The 27,271-nt window shown below is 39.6% G+C and overlaps 1 protein-coding gene across 2 annotated transcripts in view; it reads right to left on the bottom strand.

The window, feature by feature from the left end:
• The window catches only part of GSK3B (glycogen synthase kinase 3 beta), a 150,011-nt gene that overhangs the window by 82,164 nt on the left and 40,576 nt on the right, over positions 1-27,271 (bottom strand). For both annotated transcript variants that reach the window (XM_039558548.1, XM_039558557.1), the window contains exon 2: positions 12,650-12,843. In XM_039558548.1, coding sequence (XP_039414482.1) covers positions 12,650-12,843 — 194 coding nt within the window. The remainder of the gene's footprint in view (positions 1-12,649; positions 12,844-27,271) is intronic.

Raw genomic sequence — 27,271 nt, 5'->3', positions numbered from 1 at the left:
AGATCTGTTAGCCCTGCGTGAAAGCAGATAACCTTTATGCCTGTTATGCAGTTACAGAAACAGAGTCATTGCCTACCAGGAAATCCAGCATACTATCTGCAAACCTTGTCCTTTCTTGCCCTTATGTTGACTTAATTAAAAAAAAAAAAAAAAAAGAAAAAGACAAAGGTAGCACCCAGTTCTTGACTATTTGCTGTGGCTCTTCAAATGCTGACTCCAATCAACCTGCTGTGGTTTCCTGCACACTGGGAAAGAACATTTCCATTTCATATGTTCTCATACTGCTGCTTTTGCAGATATCTACATGACAAGTAGATAGTGTTAATAAATCCAGCATAATCAGGGAAACCCCAGGTCTCACAGACAGGCAACTCTAGTACAGGTTACTGTGATGTTGCACTAACAAAAGAATCTAACCTAGCAAGAATATAGAACCACTTTTTAAAAAACTACAGAGCTTCTAATACCATTGCCTCAACTAAAGATTATTACCTGTTGTTGTAAGCTGTTACCACCTTCTAATTTAATAACGCAGAATTGCTCACTATTTATAAAGTACGTTCAGCAGAGCACTACAAAGAAAAAGTATTCTCATTTTTTAAAATTCTTCAGAAATCTGTGCTCACCTTAATTCGCCTGCTCTACATCCTGTTACTCCCGCCAGACTTCATCTGAAATGTGCTTACCAAGTTGCTCAGCATCAGAAAACAAAGCAAGTCCATCCACTTAAGACACTGAACTGAATCTTCCTAATGTTCCCTAGCCCATGCACTACATTTTGTAGTAGCAAACTGCTATGACCTCATTTCCACACCTGCACACTTACTATTAATTCCCATGTTAGTCAGCAACACATCTTTTTAAAGGTTCCTCTATTATTTAACACCAAGCCTGAATTTTCCACTAAAGTGCCCACAGGCAATGTCCACATCTACTATGGAGTTTTACTCGACAAAGGAAAAAAAATAAAAGAAAGGAAAAAACTCTCCTCTGTCCACTTGCAGCAAGAGCAATGCAACTGGTGGACAGCACAGTAAGTAGCATTCATGTCTCACCGTAACACCCAGATAAGTTGCAATGTCCCATTTCAGGGACTAAGTAGCCTGCAACAAATTATTTCATTTATAATCAATCAACATGCTTACACTGTTAAACTCATCTGGTATAAATGAGATGCCTGTTTTCAAGCCCAAAAAACCTGGTACAACCTTTATGACTCATGTGCCTGCTGAGATTAAAGTAAGATGAATGCAAAAGGGCATCAGTCTGATAAGCAGATCCTTGGACAAATCTCTGAATGAAGAAAAAGAAGAGGATGAATCTTTAAAAGACATCAAGTTATATATTCTGTCTTCACTTGATAAAGCTTAGGGGGGGAAAACAAGGAGCTTTTTGTGACAGGGTGCTTTTTGAATGTTTAAAAAATTTGAAATTAGATCCAGCTGTTGTTTTCCACATGCATTGTTATGCTTCAGTGATTCAGACTGGATGTTTGTATTTTGACTAGTTAGCTCAGGACCTAAGCAGTCTAATCACCATGGCTGGGCTTTCAAAGGAACGGCACAAATGAAGATGTGAAATGAGCACCTTTGTTTGGCCTGGAACAATTAGACCTGGCTTCAAATCTTAGAAGAACTACAGAATATAGATGTCTGTAGTCTGCTTATTTGCATCATGACACATATAAGAGCCTCCATTACTCATCTCTGTTCACTGTACTAGGCACTACATAAACAAAAACCCACCCTGAAGAAAGCAGACTGCCTTCTCCTTAGTTAAAGTCTGTAACTTATATTTAAAAATATGATAAACATCACACCTCACATCTCACCTTAAAGAAGAGTGAAGCCCTTCTTTGCTGGCCAAAAAAACATTATAAATGCATGACGACCACTTCTTTGACATCACTCATTGTATTTCAAAATAAGTATCAACATCGTGCCAAAGCATCAAGGACTGTTATTAGCATTTCTTTAATAGAATAAGTTTCTCATTACCTTTCCAGAAATATTTCTTATTCTCAGTTATTACATGATACAACTCTTACAAAACCAGTCAAATCTCAGATTCAGTTTTATTTCCTGCAGTAGGTTATATAGGAGAGTCCAGGTCATCCAACAAAACCTCAGTTTACATTATCCTTTAAATTTAATCTTCCGGTGTTGCAAATGTGCCATATTTCACTGCATAATGCAGACAGAAAATGTGATTGGAAAAAACAAAGTGGAACAAAAAGCCAAAACAAGCTTTCCTCAAAAACATGCAAGGCAGAAGTAGTAGAAAAGTAATTCCGTGTATTGTGTAGGCTGAAAATAATTCTGTTGGTCACAAACATCTCACCTTCTCAGTCATCAGGGACCAGGAAGTATCCAAGTCACATGAAAAAATTGGCAGCATTACTAATGCTAGAATATGCCCAACAGTCTGAACTGCCTCTGTACTTCAGATGCTTGACAAAATATTTAAAAGAGCTTCCTTTTATTATTTTCCCATGTCTTGGTACTACTTTTCCAAGAAGCAATGAGTGGCGCAAATATTGCCATTAGCAGCAAAGAAAACAATCATCCATTACATGGCTCTCAAAGTTTTGAATACTTTCCAGAAGGAGCACGCCACTTGGTTATAAAATGTCAGGTCTACTCAAGAAAACAACTGGAAAACAAAAATTATTCCCATTTTCACATTTATTTAAACCTTCGTCATTTTGTTTGCTGACTTTGAGTTACTCCTCTTCAAGAAAGAGTCACAAAAAAAAAAAAAACCAGCTCAATTGCAAGGTTTTAAACTAAGCCAGAAGGGTTGACCTACAGCACAGTGCCAGAGGGTAGAGCACAGCTGTCTTGGTGACACATAAATGGAAAGATCTGTCCCTCTTCTTTGCTTCAGGAAGCCTCCATTGAGCAGCAGGTGGATCTCTTCTGTCCTTTCTATGACAAGCATTTTATGGGTTATCCCTTCTTTCCCCTCAAGTGTGTAATAGCTGCCGCAGCAGAATATTTGAATAACAAATACTGAGTTCAAAAAGGACACAGAGTTTGCCGTTGCCTGATTTAGCAGCCATCCATTTTAAAGACAAAATACCCGTGTTCCCTGGAAAAAACTGAAGACAAATTATTTAATAACATATTCAAATCGTGCTCCAAGACTGGAATGTTGCACCAAGGATAATTTAACCAAGTAAGAAATTAGTAAGCAAGTGAGAGCCACAGGTAGGTAATGTTGCTAGATGTAAAAACTGTTTATGCAAATCTTCTGTAACCTGGCAATCTCATGCTGTGGGACTTCCAAAAGAGGATACATAATGGTGCAACAAAGAGCCTTGAAGTATCTGCATGCACCAAACATCCAAGTAGTCTCAAAAGCACCATTTTTATCCCATCAAGATAATCTTCTATTTACACTCTACACAATACTCTTCTCCCCAACTAGGAGACAGGTGCGGAAGGTTCCTCCTGAGACACCGTATTTCCACCCAACACCTGATTTAATACCCAAGCTCTCTACCGCAGCAGCACTGCCATGCTCTCAAGAGCATTAGACGTACCTGCTCTCTGCCTGATCATCTCAGCTACTACTGCAAGATGAAAAAAAATAAAACTAGCTTAGAATTTATGTACAGCCTCATGCAGAGTGGACCACTAAATCCCTGAGCTTCAGAAGGACTTCAGGAATTTTACTGTGACTTTTTAAATGACCAAATTCAGGCTCCATTCACAAAACAAAGACTGCCCTTGATTCTCCACTTGCACTGGTTGTACACTTAAAAAGTTCACTCCACTGCCACACGAAGAGTGTCAGCCATTAAATATTTTGTTTTTAGATAAGAATGAGAAAACCCAAATCTGCTCCACCAGCCTGTAATCTGCCAGTCTCAGAGATGCAAAGATACAGAGTCTCCATGGTTGTGATCCTGAAGGGCTACCAAAGATCTCTCCACAAAACACTACAAAATGAAGAACATTAAAATTAATTTTTACCTTTTTTACACAGACCTACAAATCCATGCCATAATCAAAGCTCCCTCTATGTGGCAGGTGTGACCCAGATGCAAAACTGATTTATAAACGTAAAATAAAGAGGCTATCCCTACAGCATGCAGGGTTACTGTTTTTCTATGCCAGTCCTTCTCAGGCACTTAGAGGCAGCAATGTTAAAAAGTCAAAGGAAAGGAAATTATCTTTCAAAATGGAACTTAATTTGACCACAATCAGGAATTCTGCAACATTCAAGTACACTCTCACAGTTATAATATGCTGTCAGTATGTGGCAGAGTTACAGCTATTTATGTGCTTTAAACTATGCATTTCCATACCTCAATGGGTTTGGAATTCTTTTAAACTGCACTCTCCACTCCAAATGTCATTATTTCAGAATAGCATCCATTTAACCTGTGTGTCTCAAAACAGTCTCCAGCTAATTTAGGAATGTATATACATAGAATATATATTTCACAGATTGTATAAAAATATATACATTTTAAGAAAAGCAGACATATGAACTCACTTCTTTTAGAAGACCTGAGAGACAACAGGAAATAAACCAAAGCATTATTGGATCAGCTGTATGAGTTACCTGGACTAGTGGGGCAAAAGACTTTTTATAAATGTAATGTATCTTCTGGTTCTTTTTGTTGGTCAGTAAATTCACACAGGACAGATAGGTTTAATTTTAGTCTCAAGTTATACACTAGAAGAGAGCAAGAAGAGAGAAAACTGACAAAACAGGTATCTTGTTTTAAAGTCCCATCTTTGGTCCTAATCTAGGGAGTACTGCAGAAAAACTCATGGAAATAGAAAAGCTCAAAATCCAATGTAAATGCACCACTTAAACTGTGGCATGGATCTATAAAAACGCCTCACGCAAATATCCATGGAGTAGGGCAAAAAAGCCCTCAAGAGCTCTTTTGACTCCTCCCATTTCAAAGAACACATTCCTAGGGCCTACTTCCCTACTAACATGTGGGTTTCCCCATGGCAACATGTGGAAACACATTTCTACAGGCACACAAAGCCAAATCTGCAGATGAAGAGCACTTCCTCCTCTTTCCTAGGCCAACTGCAGCTGGATGACACTGCATTCCCTGGACATTAATTATCAGTCAAAACTCCCCAGCTAAAAAGGAGAACACTGAAATCAATGCTCATAGTACAAACTCCATTTCATCTCATGTGCCAAACTGAAGACCTTTTTGGCACTAACAGCTATTATGCATCCAATTCAGTTGTCCGATCTGAAAACATCTGCAGGAGCAGCCATAACTACAAATAATTTTATTATACAGACTTTAAAATAATACAAAGTTAGAAAGATGCTTCTTAGAGTTCTTAGAGCTCTTCTAGGCCACTGAAGTGTGTCCAGGGAGGTTTCAGCTGATACAATGAACAGTACACTGCTTTCTTCAAAGATTGTCAAAAGCAAGGGGAAACAGATTTTTTTATCCATTAGGACAATTTGAGAAAATTGGAAAACAGAATGAAATACAAGGTTGTGAGTGAGAATTCAGATCTCTATCCAGCCTTTTTGGTTGCTACCAAGAGACAGGCACTGAAACTGCAATTACAGCCAAATGACAGAATCGGCTCCAATAAGATTCCAGGAGACAGCCAGATCAAGTACTGCTGTAAGAAAAGCTATTATCTCGGTAAATGTCTCTGATAATCTGGTTAAACTAAGTTGGACCAGAGCTACAAATCTGGCCTCTACACAAGAGTTAAAGAATAGATTAGAAAAAACCTCTCTGAAACCAAACACAACCCTCCAGCTGTTTAGAAGATGGAAAAACAACCTGAACACATGCCCAGGCAACTCCCACTCTGGAAATCTTACCTGGTGGCCTCAGTCTTCAAGAGCAACTGTATCCCCTTAGATGAGGACAGCTAGGAGTAGAAGGACAGTTTTGACCATGCTCAATTATCTTTTTACTGCTGGTTTTACAAATGTTCGCAGTATTTGCTGAAGTCAATGAAAAATATTTTCAGCCTGCCATCCCCACTTGTGATACAAACACACACCATCTCATTAGTCAGAAGACAGATCTCTTGTTCTGGATGCTCTTTCTAGCTATTTAACAATAAAATTAAGGCATCCTTTAGAGAGTAACACCTCCATGATAGTCTTATGAACAGTGATTCACAATTCCTCAAAGGAGCTACGATGTGGAAGTCCTAAAAGACTTAAAAGAAAGGTGCTTAAATGTTATTAATTCTCATCACCATGTTCTTCTTTTGTGACTTTTTACCTCATGACTGCTTTCAACTCAACAGAGATATGGTAAATAAAGGCATCCTTTTGAGAGAAGGCCTTAGAGAATGATGTTTGAATATTCAATGATCCTTCGATGGAGGTATGAGAGAACTCAGCTAGTTCACACACAAATTAAAAAAGGAAGTTCAGTCCTTAGTTCAGAGGAAACCTGTGCAAATAACAAGAGGTCACAGTGAAAGATAATCATGAATACATCACAGCAAATCCAACCTCTACATTGCATTCAAGACTTTAAACACTGATTTAGGATGAAGACAGTGTTCATTCTGAACCTCTGTGATAACTTTCAATTCCCTTCTAGAAAGGAGTGAAGTAGGAGGGAAAAGGAGGACCAGGAGTGACCTTACTGCTCTCTACAACTACCTGAGTTTGTAGTAAAGTGGGGGTGGGGTTGGTCTCTTCTCCCAGGCAACCAGCAACAGGATGAGAGGACACAGTCTCAAGCTGAACCAGGGGAGGTTTAGGCTGGCCATCAGGAGGAATTTCTTCATGGAATGCTTATTAATCTTTGGAATGGACTACCCAGGGAAGTGGTGGAGTCACCATCCCTGGAGGTGTACAAGAAACAACTGGATGTAACACTTAGTGCCATGGTCTAGTTGACAAGGTGGTCATCAGTTAAAGGCTGGAATCAATCTTGGAGGTCTTTTCTGTGACTTCAATGTCCACTTGTGTGCTTGAAAGAAAGGGTCCACAACTCAGGCACATAGCTCAGACTTCTATGAGATATTCCGCAGTAACAATGGCTTCTCTTCAACTGTATGTTTAACATTCTGATGACGAAGCTACAATACATAGAAATAGGAGTCTGGAAGATGGATTTGCTAAAACATTAAAAGGCAAGATGATGCACACATCCCGTCTGAAGCCAGCAAAGGGAAACCAAACCTTCACAGAAGAGACAGTGATACCACTTCCCTTAAATCTTTACAACTGGGTTCCCCAACACATATCAAGAAGCCGGGTGTCAAACCTCTGTCTGCTTGTCAGTTTATAGACATGACTACCCATAACCCAAGCTTACAGACTGCAAAATAAAACTTGTTTTAACTCTTCTTTCAGCCAGGTTACCCTAGTAACCTGAGTACATCCCCCCTCAAAATAGCTCAGACACACCAACAGTGGCCTTAACAGACTGCAGCCCCCTGAAAATTGAGCCTTTTTTCCCAGTATAATGCTACTATCTGTTGTATCTTAACTGGCCATGGATAACCAAGAGCTAAGAAACAAGCGGGAGGGAAGTCAGCAAAAGTGGAACTAATTCAAACCAATTTGAAGTCAGATTCTCATGGTGGTCTGTAAACCAGTGACATTCTGAGAGCAAAAGATACAAATCATTAATCAACAGGTTCACTTTTTCATGTGCATGTTTACAGAATTACACCTTCAACCACAAGCAGAGACACAAAAACTATTAAGAAAAAAACTGGGTCAACTCTCGATTTCTGAATGCTTTAAACAGAGAAGTCTCTTGAAAAGTTAACAGAACTTAAAAACCTAAACACCTAGTCATTTTTCAATGGGAATTCTTCCTTGTGGTTTTACATTTTTCATGGGAGCTGCTATGATCAAAGTTGCTGTAAATAAGACAACATCAACAGCAGATATAGGCTACTTTGAAAAGGATCTTTTTATACTTAGCAGCTTGATATATCTGAGGCAGGAACTGAAAGAAAGCTGTTGCTTTCAGAAGCATTTCAAACAGCTCACAAAAGTACACACACCAGCAGAGAAAGAAACAAACCAGAATCTCAACACAGACTTCTTTTTTCCATCCTGCTGCTTTATTGGGCTTTAAGGCTCAAATTAGCACTAAGACTTTACATTTAGGAAAAAAACAAACCAACAAACCAAAACAAAGGAACAATAAACATGCAAATAGTCACAACACCTATTCCTTCTATAACTAAAAATAGGAAAGAGCACTGCCTACTATTCAGTGGCCTCAGCTTTACCAATGCAGTGCTTCACGTTTATGGACCATGAGGGCCCTGGTTTGACATCCTCTCACACTCCAGAAGATTTGCCTCTTTAAATAATTCAGGCAACTAAGCCAAGGGCACACATGGCTGGATGGCTAAACCAAGGCAGTCCCTGAATGATTTGACAGACTGAATGGCATGAATGGTTCCCATTACGGAATTTGGCTTTCTCTTGCTGCACGCTTCATGTCTGTGTGAGCCATTAACAAGAAATGTGATGCCCAATCTAGACGGTTTGAAAAAGTGCAGGAGGAGTAGAAACTCTCCTCATCATTTAGATTTCAACAGCGCAGTGCTAAAAGCAGAAACATCAAGTACTTCAATTCAGATATGAAAAATTTAACTACTTATTCTCAGTCAGCTGTGAAATATTTCTAGCAATTCACACATTCATTCCAATAGGATTTCCTAAAAACCTTAATGGAATGACAGAAATAACAAAAAATAACTGTTTATGTTAACATACCTCTTTGCTTATTATTGGTTTTTGCACATTTAGACAGCAACATGACAGACTCTTAATCTGAAGAATATTCCAATGAACATGCTAACAAAAGCAGTGCAAGAAAATTTATGCTACTGTATTTTCTTTTCAAGCATCACAATTAGGCTGTGTCACTGGAGGGCCTACACAGACACATGGATAAAATAATTGAAAATACTATGAATCATTTAACTGCACCTATCGATGCTTTGCATGAGAACCTATTATTATGCATTTGTGAGATAGAAGCAGAAACACAGTACAGAACTGTGAAAGCCAGGTCACTCTCTTTTGGAAATTTTGCCATTTGAAAGCACTTTGGCCCCAAAAGTTTGTGAACAGCTGCCTTACACTATTTTTCAAAGAGAAACATCCTTCTCACCCCCATTCCACTTTTAACTGAAAAAAACCCCAAAACCCACCACCCCAAAAGTATAACCTTCCATGAGAGACGGTTAATTAAATCAAACAAATTAAGTGGTTTCACAGATTAATGACAAACAGCACACAGTTTGTGAACTACTCATTCAAGTATCAGGTAATTGCCCAAAATCACATTACTTAATTCCTCACACTTAGTATGGAGAACTAGCTTGCTGAAGGCAGAACTGCAAACTGAAGTTAAGCATAAATCTCTAAGTTGTATTTTATTTATTCCCTTCAATGACTTGCCACTATCCCTAGCATACCAATACTATTGCTGTACATTATACTGAACTCTAGACACACACAACCTAAAATCCAGAACAATTCAGAGATCCTGTTTAAAACACAGTCATGCAGGAACTGCAACGGCAAACTGAAAAACATTTGAACTGCAATGAGGGAGTAGAAATAAGTAGGAGCATTGCAAACTATCATCACAGAAACTGTAAGATTCAACTCTTCAGCAATGATTTAATACTCAACTTCTTTCTGGTCCAAACCAATGCTGGGAGGCTGATTTGTCATAGTAATGGAAAAGGAAAAAAGAAAAAAGACAACCCTCCTCCAGTAATTCCAGCTTTCAAGCTAGCTTTAAACCTGGACAAAAGTATCTCAGCTTCCTGACAGAGATCTAAAATTGGCAACTGAGGCGCATTTTCCAGATCTACACAGTAACTGCCCTCCACATTCACAAAATGCAGAAAGAGCCTGAAACTTCCTAAAGTTTCTGAATCATGCCCTTTAAGTTTCAAGACTATCTGCTGGCTCTTCTCAAAGTATTTTTTTGAAGAAATCATGACTAAGGAATTATACAGCATGTACCAAAATAAATATATCAGGATTACACAAGCACTGGGATAAGCAGGCACCAGCTAGAAGGATACGGCTGAAAATTTCATTCATGATTCAAATTTCAGGAAGCAACTTTCATACATCATTTTCCTCTTGTTGCTTGTCCACCACTGAGAAGAGTGCAGACTGGTATTTCTACAGGGCTTCCTCTCTTCCCTCAGAAAGTGATAATAAATCAAACAAGCCACCACCACCTTTGGCTGTCTACAGTATGGCTGGCTTTTTCCCTTCAACCATTGCTGAAGTGGGAATATGCATTAATGAGAGTGGAGTGGCAGATTTCTTAAGGAACTCCACTGACCAGGCCTCGGATCTGGACTTGGGCAGCCAAGCAGGGATGGCAACAGCCCAGCTGAACTGCACCCACAGCTCAGCTCTCTGAAAACAAAATCTGATCTGCTCCTACACTGCACTCAAATCATTCAGCCGACAGACTTTTGAAGTTCCCGCTTTAACTGGTAAATCATGTGGTCCAGCATTTACTGCCTAGATCAGGCATTCCCAAAGAGTAGCATACCCTGAAGTAACTGTAAGCTATTCTTAATATAAGGTACATCTGTCTAGCTTCCAAATCAGTCCAGGCAGAGGCTTTCATCCAGCCTGCAGGAATTTACACCTCCTGCCAACATAACATACACTTCTAGATCAGAATGGGAAAAAAAATGGGAGGACTAAACTGACAAATGATGGAAAAAACTAGGGAGCTTAGCCAAAGGTAGATGATGTTGTGAAGCTGGGAAAAAAGTTTGGGATAAAAATATGAAAAAATGCGTAACTTGGGTACTACTGCAGATGTGACCCATACAAATAATGAAGTTTTAAAAAGTAGTTTTAAATTAATGCCATCGATCTGCAAATCTACACATGGACTTAACCATTAACTACACCTGGTTTAGGGGTACTAAAGCCTCCAGGTATTGGATAGTCTCAGCTTGTATTATCAAATGCAGACAATTAATTCAGATATCTGAAAATGGAAACACTCTATTTAGCTTCTCAGTTTAGCCGTTTTGCTTTAACAAAGAAAGAGTTAATACTCAAGAGATGCATTTTTCTTTAATCACTTAAAGAAACACTCCAAAATAAAGATATATAGTCACATAACAAAATGCCACTGAACCAACTACCAAAACACAAGCAATCAAAGACCAACATTTTATTGTAGATGCTCAACAGAGATTAAAAAAAGTAAGATGTCACAAACTATTAATTTTTGATGGTCAGGAACCAAAATGCTTGGCTAAGTTTTCATTTTTGACACACTGCACGACCCCAGAGTTATGAGACTAAAGAAATCAAAGATTCTTTCTTGTCAAAAGCACTAGCTGACATTTACCAAGCACGACATGGTATAGGAAATATCCTGACTCTCCCCCTAAACCTATGCAATGGGAAGAGACAAAAAGGATCCTTCAAGTATGGCTAGGTTTAGAACCTGTTTTTTCCTTTTCTGTTTTGCCTCTTCTTTATTCTCCTAAAATAAGGCACCCTTACATCATATTGCATGCTTCCCAAGTACTAATTACCTTCAACCCGTAATACAGTCCAGAAATAACTCAGATGTACGAACTATGTAAGAACTTTGTACGCCTTCCTCAATTAGAAGTAAACAATTCTGCATGATTACATTAATCTAAACGTATCTTTCCCATTTTTCATCTAATGCATCTGTGATATGCTGATGCCTGTGGTGACGATAGCACAAAATTTGAAGGCTCAAGGAGAAGACATACACTAGTTCTTTCAAAACACTTCAAAACAATGTTTTTGCTATCAAAAAAGGATGCAAATTACAAATATTACCAGTAAAACCAGCTATGCATAAGGTCTTACTGTGGAAACAAGAAATGTCAAAACAAGTACCTTTGCTATCATGTACTTCTCACACAAGTTGATCTGCAGGCCACTTGACTGTAAGGGAAAGTAGTCAAGTACATTAGGAACCAAGCAGAGGACTAACAGAAGCGATGAGGTGGCTTATGGTTCTTAACTTTTATTTGGTTTAAAAATCACTAGATAAAAAGATTTCTCTTTGGAAGGCTACTTGTTTAGAATAAAGGATCACTAGTGTATTAAAACCACCAGGATAGAACACATTTATAAATCAGGTAACAAGAGAAGTAAGTCATCTTCAGCCCAAACTGCCCTGGGCTCAGTATCTGTTATCTTCTTGCTTGGCCTTCACAATTTCTGATTTACTCAAATACAGCCTTCAACTTTATAGATGCAACAACTAAGAACAAAGCCCAAAGGCTTCTGTTCCCTCCAGCAGTTTAATTACTAATGACTGGAGAAGAGTCTTTGCTAGAAAAAAGTAACCTTAAGACAAGCTTTTCCCTTGTTTCCACAGCTCACTGTCTGAGAAATTTGGTCTGCAACCTGGAAACAGCACATCAAATCAGTATTTTTAGCTTAGTGCTTTGCACTAATACAAATAATTATAACAGTGACTCACTGATTTTCAAGCTAAACTACACTGCTTTAGCACAATCCATCTGTTTAATCTTTAGTCCTGAAAATTTTTATGTGTACTTATGTGCTCCAATGAAAATAAATTAAGAAAATCAAAAACACTGCCATCAAAGACATGGAAAAGGAGATAGCATTCATGAAAATATTATGAACTTATGCATAGGCTCACCTTAAATCTTTTATCCTGCAGGACTTTCTTAATGGCCACAAGCTCTCCTGAATCACAGAGTTTGGCTTGATACACAACACCAAAAGATCCATTTCCAATCACCTTGGTGTCTGTGTAGCTGACTTCTTGTGGTCGGTCTGGACCTTGTCCAGGAGTTGCCACTACTGTAGTCACCTTGCTGCCATCTTTGTCTCCTGGAAAGCAAGAGATACACAAATAGTCAAAATACAGTGTAAACAAGATGACCAACAAGACTAAAACAGAAGAGGGTAAGACAAAGATTTAGATCAGCATATGTATTTCAATATTATAGAGAAAAATAGAAAATCTCTGACAAAACACAAAGAAATCACTGAACATGTTTTTCACCAATATATATTAAGTGGTGACAATTTTTCATTTAGATTATTGCTAACAAAAATTTGCTCTCCAGAAGCAAATAATTGAGTAATAAAATGCAATGCACAAAGAAGCCAAGTACTTATCCCTACATCTGATTATAAAGTAAGTGATATTAAACAGGGTGTTGTTTGTATTACCAAAATTAAGCATTTTCCCGTATTTTTCCTGTAACTGAAGAAACCAAACTGCCAGTATGAGTTCAGAGCAGCACTCTGATCTTTGCAGGCATTTATCTGGCAATAAAACCCAGGAGCACTTTGTAACAAATCCACCCACATGTAAAGCTTCAGCTTGCAGCACCAGGAAGCATAACCTTTGTCAAACCTGGCTGTGCGCACCTGAAGTGAAACCCAGGCTGCATCAGATGGCACAGCCCTGTTCCTCCCTTCTCCCATGTCTGTCTGGACTTCCTTGCAAAGAAGGGATGCACTTGCTGGGGCAGGGGGAGAAGGATGACAACGGCAGGCACTCAGCTGGCATCTCAACGTGAACCAGAACGCAGCCAGTGGCAGTGCTCAGGATGCAAGATGGCAGTGGAGGCTGCACAGGTGAATGTGCCTTGGTGCAGATGCAGCGGCTGTGGGTTTCACAAGCACTTTCCCAGCCACTTTCCCATCAAAAGACCCAAGCCGCTATCACCTACTTTTAGCCCCACTGTTATTACCAACAGTGCTTCACGCCCTGTTCAAAGTCTGATTTTGTTCATAAAAGGACCAAAGCTTTAGGCATTTTACAAGCACACTCTGGGCATTTCTTGCCCTTCAGCTGCAATAAAGAGCCCTTCAGGCTCAGGTTAGAGAATGAAATAGGGCTGCAAGAAAAAAACAGAACCTGCTGTTCCACAGCAGTCACCACAATTCTACAGAAACTGAAGAAATGCTCATCACATCTGCTTATTAATAAACCTTCTCTCCTCAACTTTCTCCAGGTATTCTCTTCACTCTTCATGTGTTTAGAAAAATCTTTCCAACAGATAGCTCAATCAATAGCTTTAGTGCAGTTTAGGTGAAACACTCCTTATTTTGCTCCCAGAGGGCATGAAAAATGGCACAGCTCATCCCTGCTCTCTTTCCCCCCACTGCCTCCTTCAAATATGAGGGCTGTTGCAAAGAAAGTTATTATGATGCAGAAGTTATTTCTCTTTCGGGAACCTCTCTCCTCACTACTAAAAACTTCTCAGGTACAGCACCTAAAACCAGACTCTGCAAAGGAAGCTTATCTCAGCTCTCCCCAGCACAGTGGGTGACTTCTTGTGTCCGACTTGCAACACACTTGTTTGTACAGCCCAGCACAATGTTTGCAGCTTGTGCAATGCTGCAACCTCATGATCAGCTTGTGTACCAAACTCTCCTCTGCAGAGCTGCTGACTGTCCAATCCTCATCCACTTTCCACTTACACACCTGATTGCTCTTATCAAAGCCTAATAATCTGCATTTGTCCTGACTGAACTGCATCCAAGGTTACCGAACTCTCTCACCAGCTTGTCACATCCTTCAAGCACAGTCACTATCAGAAGATCCACCTCCCGATGCTACATTAAATTTAGCTAACAAATTGGTGAAAACTGGTGAATCCTATGAGACTGCATAAAGGCCTTGCAAAAACCCATAAAATATCTCATCCTATTTTTTTTTTAACCTCCTGTTATTCTCAAACAAAATAATCAAATCATTTTGTATGCCTTTCGTGGAATTTCCCGTAGTCCATTGTTTTCCTAGATTTCTCATGAGAAAATTAGTTTGAAAAATTCAGAGTCAAGATACCCACATCTACTACTACTACTTCTGTACCTACAAGATTCAGAAGAAAAGCAGGTGGGCTTGACATGATTTCCTCCTGAAAAATCCACATTAACTGCTATTCATCTCCTATGTTGCCTTTTAGGTTCTTACAAATTGTTTGCTTTTATGATTACAACTGCTCCATGAAACAAATTAACAAATCAAAAATAAATAAAGCACATTAGTGCTAAGGGTGCCAATAACTTGCCAAGCAATACAGAGTAGGTATAACCCTTCCCCATAATAGTCACAAGCAGGTGAGATGCAGATTTATAAATTTGGAGAGAAAACGGGGCAGGGGATAGGAAGGAACACTACACAGACGAATGTCTTCTTCCAGGGAGAGAGAGAGAAGCATAAATAGAAGCATACTAGCTGCGTGGAAAATTCACTCTCCTCTTTGATAGTTGTAAGAAATAAAAGGAAGGAAGCCAGCAAGACAAAGAAACCCTTTTTTCTTTTGTAAGCAAGTTGAAGGTGTAACTCTCATAGCAGCACTGGATTTTATTTGCCCAACTATTCTATGATTAGCATTCTAACTCATCAAATATACAAATAGGTTACACCTGCTTTACTACAGCAATCCTCATCAAATAAAAGGTAATCCCCTACCTGCTTGATTTTGAGAGGCCTTTTTTTCTTTTTGGCAGGGTTCACTAGATCAGAGTATTGAGATTACTGTTAATGAGTTTTGTTCTCCATTTTTCCAAAAATCAAGACTAATGAACTCTTAGAGATAAAAATAACTGTCCCTGGCAACACTGGCTGAGATTTGAAGTACTTCGTATCAAAAGATTTGCTCTAAGGACTTTCTTCAGAGCTTTAACTCTCTCAGGGGGCCTCTTTGTCCACAAAAGCAAACCCTGAATTTCAGGCCACTTCAAGTGTTTTGTCCCGAAGTGGAGCTGCAGCCACCCAGCCAACTTTTCCAGAGCTCAAATGAGAAACCAGTCAGCTTCAGACACTTTCCTTTAAGTCCATAGGAAAACAGCTCGTAACTAAACTTGCTGAAATCATCAGAGCTTAGAAGCGTATGCAGTGACACTTTAATTACTTTGTTTCCCTACCAGAATTCACAGACCATTAAGCCTCACAGAGGTTTCTCCCAGCTTCCTGCTATCAGGAAACAACAGTTTTTGCAAACCTCTCAACAAAACACACTGTAAGGACTCCAATCTTAAAAGTTATGCCTGTTAGAGTTTCAGTTATATTCCATTACAGTATTGTTGAACCTGAGGGAGGGTAGGGGTAAAATTCACCTTGCGCCCTTTACAGCTTTGATCTCTAGGAGTAGAACATCTCACTGCTTCTCAAAATATACAAATAATGTGTTTGTATCACAGCAGCATCCAGAGGCTCCAAGCCGGCTTTGCCACTCCTTGCACTACACAGATGTAGGTACTGCTCACAAGATCGTACACAATTCAGGATGGTTATCCCAGTTTTAATTGTCTGGACAGCAAGTGCTGACTTGCCAGCCAAACAGCACATGAAGGAGTTCACTAAACAGCTTTCTGAAATGCTGGGTTTAAGCCTCAGCATGATGCAAGATAGCAGCCCAGCAATCTTCAGTACCTCCAGACACTCCTAACAGCAAACACCAAGAAGCATTATACCACAGCAAGCCTTAAGGGAAGCCTAGACCGTTCTCATCTCATCCCCTTCACCTATTATTTTGTTTAAGACTGTCAAACTTGGTGTCCCCCGCAGATAAGCGGGCACTGTCAACCACACAATACCCTTAACACCTTCGACTGTAAGGTCTACAACAGAACTAGGACATTAAATAGAAAAACTAAAGAAGAAAGGAATGACTACATACCAAAATACTAAATAGTTATTTTGGCATAGCTCACATGAAAAGCATCACTAGCACATGTCCAGAAGCTGTGGCTTTCTAGGGCAGACAGCAATATGACCTTGCTTTACTGTAACAAAAAAGCAAATTCATGCGACTGTGTAACCATCATCTATGCCAACCACCTTTATAACATCCAGGGTAGAAGCACAAGGAAAAATAAAAACTTATCACACTATAATACACTTGGTACTTGCAGTTGGTATGTTTCATGCAAACCCTTAAAGCATTTCCTCACACAGTACTGATGTTTAACATCCCTGATGTGGTATTTGGGTTTGGGTTTTTTGATGAAGAGCTTATTCCACAATTCTGACGTGAAACTGAAAACAAAATCCAGACATTTTAATTTCCAAGTGCTCTGATTGATCTAGTTGACTTTCTACCTTTAGCACATGATGACCACATGGGACACATCACCAGCATTAGGTAAAATCAGTGGAAGCACTGTTGAACGCAGGGAATACTCAGAAGTTTGTGGGAAGAAATGAGCATACTCCACTTAGAAGACCGCAGACCATCAATGCAAGCTACAACCCTATTTTTGCATCTCAAAAAATACATGGTGGCAGATGTTTTTGGTTTTGCTGAGGTGAGAGTAGGGATCCTGCTAGTGGGCAAACATTTTGTCACATATATATCCTGCCAGCTGCAGATTCCTACTATTAGCTCAAAGATGACCATTCTGTAAGTGTACTGCACGTCTACTTTTGGCCTGTGCCAAATGAGGTATCATTCAGAAAAATTCACTTCAGTCCTCAGAGGCAATGAAAGGCATCCTTTGCTACTGATCACCCACACACACACCTTCTAATGAACGGGCCTGGAGAAAGTCCAAAATTATGTCCGCCCTAAACCCCTATAGCTGTTTAGTGTCTGAGCACTAAAAACACACTTTAATGCACATACAGAGACCTAAGATTCCATTTTTTCCTCTCAACTATATGTATATGTGCCCTTTTCCACTTGTTTTACAGTTGAAGTGAAGGAACAATGTATTAGTACTATGACTACAGCAGCTTTACTCCTACTTCAAATGCAACGTTGATCCTTTGCATTGCCTACAAATTCCACCTTTTCCTCTCTTTTGACTTTACCTATGTCCTCTTGCTTCCCTTCTCCAACTGCTACATTCCTGCTCACTGGCATGCCCACAGCCTTTTCCACTAGGTATTATTTAGGTTGTTTTTAAACCCTAAAAGAAAACTTCACAGACCTACAACACACTGTACAATGTCTGAGGTCACGTAACTGTGTCCACTTAAATATCTCCACTGTTTCAGATCTCGGTGTCACCTCACTATTAAGATATGGCTCAATATTAAGTCACTTGACTACTTCTCCCCTTCAAAAGGCTTCGCCACACTGTTTCATCTTAAATTTGCTCAATGCTCAATACAGTCAAGGAGTCACTTCCACAGAAACCTGACACGGCTGGATCCAGCCCCTGCCAATGGGATAAGGTTACAACCAGCAGCTGACACAACTACCTAGAAAGAAATGAGTGACCAGAGGGGAATAGAAGTCTATCAGAACTGCAATGGCCATCTTCAGTCGCAGGTAACTGGAAGGTCAAAAGATCTGACTACTCTGTGAAACAAATGTTTTAAGAGAAAACTTTTCTTGAGCTATCTGCTAGAATCTGGTGCTGACCATCAGATACGGCTATGGAATAAAACACCTGGCTTCTTAGGTAATTCTTCATGGCATAGGAAGGAAGAAGGTCAGCAGCTGCTCTGAAAGTCTTTAATGTGGCCAGTGTATGCTTGAGGAAAGACACTGTCAGCAGCAGAAATCACTACTAATTTTCTTCTTCTAATTAATTTTTCCTACTACATTTTAAAAAAAGATAGTTTCACAAAGAACTAATAATTGTGAGTCAGTACAGGGGAGAAAGTAGTAAAATGGTATTTATGAACTCTTTTACTAGACAGGTTCCTTTCTTGATCAGTGAACTGCGTAAACGTTACCTAGCGGGAGACAGTACAAGACAAAAATCCTAGAACCATACAGAATCATAGAATGGCTTCGGTTGGAAGGGACCTTAAAGCTCATCCAGTTCTAACCCCCAGCATCAGCAGGGAACCTCCACTTGACCAGACTGTTCCAAGCCCCATCCAGCCTGGCCTTGAACACATTCAGGGACGAGGCACCCACAACTTCTCTGGGAAACCTGTTCCCAGTGTCTCACCACCCTCACAGTAAAGAATTTCTATGTATAATCTCAAGCTTTCAGTTTGAATCCACTTCCCCTTGCCTCATCACTGTATGCCCTCATAAGAAGTCACAGCTTTCTTGAAATGAACATTCATGGACCAAATCAGAAAACCTCAGGGAATCAAAGAAAGGAGTCTTAAAAAACACAGTGTGGTTTGGTTTTTAAATATACTCCAAACAAAAGGAATCCTCGGAATTTCAAAAACAGTTCAGGTCAAACATTGAACAAAAACATGTAAGTGTACCCATCATCACACAGATAAGGCAGATGCATTCACTCAATATATACATATGTGCATATACTTGTTTCAGCACAGAAAATGTCACTTGACTTCCTGACTGGAACTGAATACTGCAATAGAAAAGCAGCCATTAGACATTACTTAAGATCAGAAGAATCTCATGATTTGTATCCAAGGATTTTGGAAGAGCTAACTAAGAAGTCTGAGAAGTGATTTCTGAAAGGAATCAGAACACTCAGAGAACTTCAAAGATGGATGGGATGATTCACACAATCCGGCTATTGGGACAACAATTTTGGCTTAAGAACCATACCAGTTACTTTGACAATAAATAAAGAAGCAGTAAGTTACTTTATAGAGACCGGATTGTTGGATTCCATACTGTTAGGGACTACAGGTTCATTTGGAAAACAAAAAAGAAAAAAACATTGATGCACAAGCACTGTGACTTCTGTAGGTTTTCTGACCTGCCATCACATCCCAAACTAATGAAGAAACACATAGAAAGAAAAGAGATTATTAATCAAATTATAATACACTAGCCCATAGTCCAGCATCGCTAAGATCTAATAAAATATAATAGGAGATGCCACCAGCATTCATTTTTGCCTTCACACTTACTGCTTATGTTAACAACCTGAAAGACAAGCCATGAAGTATTAAGACACAAGATTTAGAGTTATGCACAGGGTAGAGACCAGTGAAAAAGCAGTTGACTTTCCTTACTAACCCAGGCACAAATTAAGTAGAGGGATCCAGAACCCAAGATGATAGGCCATGCAGCCAAATCAAGTAAAATCATCCAAAGAATAGAGTCATCAACTCTGACTTACATCCCAGTACAGACAGAAGCACACACTGCTACTGAGATCTAAAGCAATGCTTAGATGTATAAGCAGAGGAACACCAGACAGAAAAAAAAAAAAAGAAAAATTAAAAAAAAAAATCTCTTTGCGATTTCACACCCATGGAATAGCATGCTCAATCCTGATAGCCAAAATGCAGCAGTGATGATTCAAAACACTGTAAATTCAGAAAGAAGCCTCAGACATCATAAGGTCAGAAAAAATACAATCTTTTGAGTGAGACCTAAGAGCGCAAACAATTTAAGTCAAAGAGAAAGCTGGAGGATTATCTCTAAAAGGAAGAAGGAACAGACATTTCAGAGAGAGCTCTGGTCTGCAGGTGGAGGACATACTGCAAAAAATGACTAGAAACAGAAATTGCGAGAGTTTAGGACAGAACTGTAGGTGGACAAAATTTAGAATAATTTCCTTATTAAAAACTCTGAAAGATAGGGTTATTTTTGCAACACAGATTTTTATTTTAGATTGGAGTCTTTTCTTGAACAAAAAATATTGCTGAATTGCAACGGCTAGGCTTGAAATAAAGCATGCACAGGATGAACGTGATGCCTCTTAGGGTCTTAAGAAGGTCAGAAAGGTTCAATACCCACATAAACCATTTCCTTCTACTCAGCACTAATGCAATGGTGTCATAACTCAATATCAAATATGCTGCTTTCTACAACAGTCAAAATCTGCATTCAATTTATGCAAAAACACAAAGTGATATATAATGAAAATGTGAAGAGTGATAGGTCATTCTTTGGCTTTATTGCTAATGATCAAATGATAGACACGGTTAATTTATGTGTCAATTCACTTCAGCTCAATCCCAAGACAAATAATCAGGACAAATTTCAGCAACAACTGCCACGTCAAAGATAACCAAGGTAAAAGGCTTCTAAAACACTCCACCCCGAAATCAGAATTACCATTGCCTCTAGCTGGACACAAAGGAGGGAAGTAAAAGGAAAATGTTCATTCCACTTGCACCAAACAACAATGCTTTTTACATGTCAATCATTTGAAATTTTTTTTTTCCAAAAAAGTTTGTCTTGCAGAAGGCAAAACCTGCAACCTCAAAAATGGTAGCTCTACATTTTTCTCAACAGGTTCTAAAATGGCAATACAAATTCAAAGTACTAAGTGTTAAGTTTATTCAGGAAAGAACTAAAAAATGGAGCAAAAAGTAAACACAATACCAGTGACTGACTTCTGTCTAGTAAAATAAACGATACTCTCAGTACAAAACAAAAAACAAACAGTTTAGAAAGGTGATAAAACTTTATAATAAAAATGAAACTGTGTAACTCGACTGACCTCTTTTCAAGGTAATTGTGCCACTAAAAAAGGAAAAAGAAACTAAATGTATTTCCAGCAGACTGTGACAAGTAATGACATGCCTCATAGGCCTACATTTGATGTAATAAACACATAAAATTACATTGAGATGCAGGGACACTTCCCCCCAATTATTTATCTGTTAAAAAAAAAGAAAAACTAAAATTTAGCAGAAGGAACAGCATCTGGATCTACTGCATCCCAGTTCAGACATTCACAATGCCATTGGGGCTTAAAGTCTTTCTTTAGAGGTAATGATAGACTTTTGGAGAGGCCATTCAATTCACTCCCGTTAATGCTAAAGACTGTAAACAAGCCTTTAAAGAACAAGCAGGGCAGCGAGCAGGTCCCAGAACATTCTCATGATAAGCTTGTTAAAAATGTCCACTAAAAGGTCACATGAAGTTCTAAGGCATTGACTTTCTACAGGTTTTTATATCTTAATCACGGAAGTCAAAGTGAGCACAGCACAGTATTGGCCACACAGTTCTGCTACTCTACTGCAGCATAAACTTGACCCTGAACAGTTTAAAATACAAAACAAAAAACACAAGCAGAAAAAGGAGAAGAGCACTGTTGATGTAGCCTAAATGCCTATCACACTGGCCATCAGATGACCTCCCTGGATCCAACTGTGGCAGATGGGATTCCAACAATCAGCTGCTTACATCGGCCACCATGAAATCCTAGCAAGTTAACACCCCACTGATTTATAAACCAAACAGCTGAATCTGGAAGGGATGTTTACTTGCAGTGTCTGAAAAAAGACTGATTTTACTATAAGCTGTCCTTCCTACTACTGTGTAAGGTGGTGCCCTCACCTGAGACACATTTAAGGTCTGTGTTAATCATCTCTCTCTCATTAACACAGAGCTTGCTTCAAGTACCTCTTTCTGTGATGGCAAACATAGACTAAAACTGTAAATTTCTAAAGAAGAGAGCTGCAGTTTAACACTTGGGTGGGGAAAAAATTCTGTATAATTGCCTTAGGGAGTACCATAAAAAGAATTTTTTTTCTGTGACTAAACAAAATATCCGCAAGAATGCTTACACTTGTATTTCTGCTTTGGAAAAAAACACAGAAACATACAATTAAGGTAATCTAAACACTGACTGCCAGTGGGGTTTCATAAGCAGTCTCATGCTTGTTAAGTTATTTTTAGTAGGCACTCTTTCTGTTCTCCTCTCTCTCCACCCACATGCAGAAGAACCCACCCCACAAAAGCTATTTAGCTATATAAATCAACTCTAAATTTAGATAAGGTGATTCCACAGATTAGGAAGCAAGTATCAAAGCGATCATAACAGATTTTGTTTTTATAATCTTAGATCAGGTCGTTTTAGCCCCAAAAAGCTTACAGGTTAAATGCACCACAAGAGACAAGGACGGAGATAGGGAATGAACAGGAACAGTATGACAACATCATTTTACTGTAAGACTCTGGTCTCAGTAGTATTCTCCTCTGCTTTTTAGCTCTGAGTTAATTGCTAGCTGAGAAATTCAGCCTATACAGTTCTAGGATTTCTTATTTGAAGTTTCCTTTAGTTATTCTTTCCTCTTACAGCATCAGGGAACATGATTTAGCAATTATTTGCCAAAGACAGCTATAGCAGTTCAGCTGACACGTAGTAACTTATAAAGCCCCTGTAACTGAGCCCTGACACGAAGAACCCTGAGTTACAAACAGATCGTGTTTATCCACTTGTTAGTGCCATTCAACAGCTGACCCCGAACGAGTCTATCGGCGCCTTCTAGCAAGGCTGATGAGTAAATCCATTGTTGGTCACCTACTGACACACCTACTTTTAAGACCACTGTCAGACTCTAGAACTCCTGCCCCTTAAAGAATACCAAATAATAAACAGCTCACCTGGGAATTCCCAGGTGGTCTACAGTCTTCCCATCAAAATACCTGGTATGACCTGCAAACCTCTCACTGAAGTAGTTTCTTGCAGACTGCTTAAGTAGGGCGGCTACTTGCTGGAGACCTCCCTGGCTCAGCTCTAACTGCATTTATTAGAGTTTTTGAATCCAATTAAATATACATGTTACTGAGACAAGCTCATCTCTGACCCCTGACAACAGACAACACCACTGTTTTATTCCTTTTCATTCTCTCTTTGCATCCACCAAGAGGCTTCAAATGCATAAGACTGTACCATTAAGCAAAACCCACAGGAAGCCACCTGCAGTAGCTGCAAGTTGCCAAGACCCCCCCTACCATACACTTGCACAAATTAAGAACATCTTAATACATCTTAGAGGGAGTCTGTATTCTCCTACTGGAGGTTTAAATAAAACATCTTTCAATTGTGTTAATTACAGCAGTGCTTAAGTATGAAGTGTGAATAGGACCCCACTGCGCTAGGCACAGCACCAGAAGTAAGAGACAGCTCCTGCCCCCGCTGGGAGGGATGGAGGAAGGAACCAAAAAGGAAATAGGCTAAAGAAAGAAGAAAATAAAGTGAAGGTAAGGAACAGAAAAACACAGGTGAAAAAAACCCAAAACACCCCAACCCCCCAAAATGCAAACATCAAGAAGTGCAGAGAAGCAGAAGCAAGAGCAGAGAATCAAGGAGAGAATTTGGAGCACGACTGTAAGCATATTAACACTGAACTGAGAGAACCCTCAGATGAGTTCTCCAGGGGTGTGAAACACTTGCTGTCACCACTTCCGCAGGCAGCTCAGGCCAGGAGAGCCTGTGGGTAGTTCTCTGTAGCCTCTGCAAGCCTTGCCAGACTGTAGAGAAAGAAGCAGGGCACAAAGCATGCAGTTCCACATCTGCTGGTGTCTCCCTGGTAGGTCCCGTCTGCCACACTGTGAAGCCAATCCTTATCGCAAAGGAGCACCCTCAAACCTTGAAATTTTTGTCTAAAAAAAGAAGAGCAATTTCTGTATTTATGGGTATCATAGGTGGACTTGGAAACCCAGGTGCAATGAACAGTAACACCCACTTAACCTGCAAAGTTTTCCTGGCAGGACAGAGGACAAAACTCTCCCCTTGCAAGAGCCCTGGATTCTAATACATTTTTCTGCTCTCCTGAATATCAGAGGACTTCCCTTCCCTTCACAGTTTCTCCTTTCTATTAAGTACTCCATAATTATGTTGTCCAATTAGGACCTGACATGTTTTCTTACTCTTCAGCTTCACTGAACGCAGCACAGAAATACAGCAGGCACTTGTCATGCTGTTCTATTCTCTCTATGACCAAGAAACAGCATCTTGGACCCAGAGTCCAGCCCAGACAGTGAACGAGACAGATGAAAATCACAGTGAGAAACAGATTGTTTAGAATCTGAAACAGCAACCAAATCCCAAAGAGAAAGACAGATGAAGCTAATTATGAAAATGCATTTGGTGACTGTGTTTTAAAGTTGGAGGAGGAGAAAGAGAACTTCCAGCTGTTCAGAAGCCACATCCACCTTGGATAGGAAATACAGTGAATAAAAGAAGTTAAAAATTAGTAGTAGCCAGTCTGAATCCCTAAGATGACCATGAGGTGAGGCTGAACACCATTCTAAGACTTAAAGAGGCATTGCAACTGTTTCTCCAGAGAGCAAAATCAAGCTGTGCTACACTGTCCAATTCATGCTGCAGAGCACAGACCAGATTTAAGAGACTCCACAGCCTCTGCATCCACCTCGAATTACTGCTTTAAGATTGTGCCACAGAACTGCACAGAAATGGAACAAGTCAGTTTAGGTTAAAGATGGTTGTGAATTCAATGAGAACATTATCTCAAATAACATTAACAAACTGTAGGCATGCCATCAGTGCAATGCAGATGTTCTCCATGGCAGGAGTAGCTATCTTGGTGAAAGAGCTATTATTACAGATGAGGCAGCATTTTAGAAGCCAGATGCATAAGCTATTCACCACTGGCAAGTCCTGCTTTTGAAATTTATTTATTTCTTAAAGTAATAAAAATAGTAGAGCAAGAAGAGCAAGAGAACGAAGTGTTGGACATCTCTAAAGCTATTTAAGGTAACCAGAGAAACTACAGCTCATTTTCACATTATACGTAATCTGATCAAAGTGGGGGCTACTGCCAAAAAAAGATGGTCTTACTTCCCACTTTCATGTTCCTGCCATAGCAAATTTGGCAATCTCGTAGCCTGAGGATGAGTCAGTTTAGCCTACTGATCTGACAAACTAATCCATCTCCAAAATAAAGCCAGCCTCAAATCAGCAAGCTGAACTGACTCATCTTGAGGACAGGCAGTTGCTAGATCTGAGGAGGGGAAGAACTGGAAACAAGCCTGTTCCTTACTGCCTATACTCCCAGGAAAGGCTCACTAAGTGTAACACACACCCACACCCAATGACACGAAGGAGCTGCAGCCTGTGGAGGAGGCTGCCTCCAGAGGGACAATCCTGGCCCTCCCAATCCTCCCCGTGCCCTGACACCACAATGCCCTCCTACCAGGTATCAAAGACTGCTATCTGAAGGTGAGCTGCATCCTAACTGCTTCCAGAGGAACAGAACTGCCTGCCCAAAGCCATGTGAGTGCTCAGGCTGGCAGAGGAAGGAGATGGAAGCAGCCGGAGCAATTCCTTGCAATGACAGCCTGTGCCAAGGGCAGGCTGAATCAGCCAAACTGCAGGCTTGGGTGAACCTAAGTGGAAGCACCTGGGCACCACATCCTCTGGCTTCTCAAAGCAAAACACAAGCTTATACTGTCAAACAACTGAAAAGTATTTCTACTATGGTTAAAGAAACCCAACAATCAAGTTAAATTACACCAGCACAGACATTTACTCTGGAGAGTAACCATACTGCCTTAAAATGCATGCTTTAAATAATACAAAGTATCATTTTCTCCTATGGCTTCTTAAACCAACTAAGAGGTTTATTTTTCCTGTCAGAAACAATACACCTACTTCAATACAAATTTTTCCCCAGTGAAAGGACAATAATATAATTCAAACTACAGAAGATTTTTCCAAATATTTTATTGCAACATACAGATTTTAGTAAAATAAAACCCTACAAAATGGGAATTAGTTTTCTCCAGAAAGAAAAACATGAACAAAAGTAATACTTCTCTTAAGAAGGAGCCCAGACATCTGGGGATTTAATTCCCTTCAGCCAGCATATGAGCAGACAGAGGCTTTCAGGGAAAAATACACATACAGCTGAAAGTCTCAAACTGTTCCTGTAATTGTTTGTTAAGGAAGACTGCTGAGGCTTGAAATCCTAAAATAGAGACAGGTATCTGGAAACAGGGAGAAGAGAGCACCACTTTTTTAGCAGAAATTCCTCTCAATTATGCAGGTAAGAGAGAAAGTAAGTAGCAAAATCAGGCCTTTCCCAAATTCTGCCATTTTCCATACCAGACAAAGGCAGTATCACTCTTGAAGATATCATGAAGCAGAAAATAAATGATACTAAGTAAAAGATAAACCTAAAAACACAAGAACAATTTTTAAGGCAACAAACATATATATATATATATCTCTGCAAAAGTAATGTAGCTATCCAGAAGTGGCGGTTTTTCAAGGGCTACTGTTCCAAATCTATGTAGGTTTTGAAGGCACCAAGGCTTTTTTTTTGCCAGCAGTGCAGCAAGTTTTCTTAATTAGAAGCTTGATTGTCTTGGAGGGAAGAGAAAACAGACTGATATCTCAATACTGCTACCTTTTTCTTCTCTTCTTGCATAAACTCTCATCCTAGGAATCTCAGGCAAGATAAAGTAGGCATTATGAAGCCAGGACTGAGCACATGCAAAACGTTTCCATTTCTAAAAGGAAACAATGGAGCCTAATATTTCTCTACTGCTGTTACAGCTGGAGAATAATGGCAGTGCTTTATCTTGGTCCAGGTAAGGAGGATACTTTCAACACAATAACAGAGACATCCATCTCAGAGGAACAATCCAATGTTCTTGCAGACAAAAGTTTCATTACCTGCCTCAGAAGACAGTAACTAACA

The sequence above is a fragment of the Corvus cornix genome, chromosome 1 (genome assembly GCF_000738735.6).
Source record: "Corvus cornix cornix isolate S_Up_H32 chromosome 1, ASM73873v5, whole genome shotgun sequence".
Lineage (NCBI taxonomy): Eukaryota > Metazoa > Chordata > Aves > Passeriformes > Corvidae > Corvus > Corvus cornix.
Note: the sequence above shows the minus strand (reverse complement) of the source record. Positions and strands in the feature narration are given on the sequence as shown.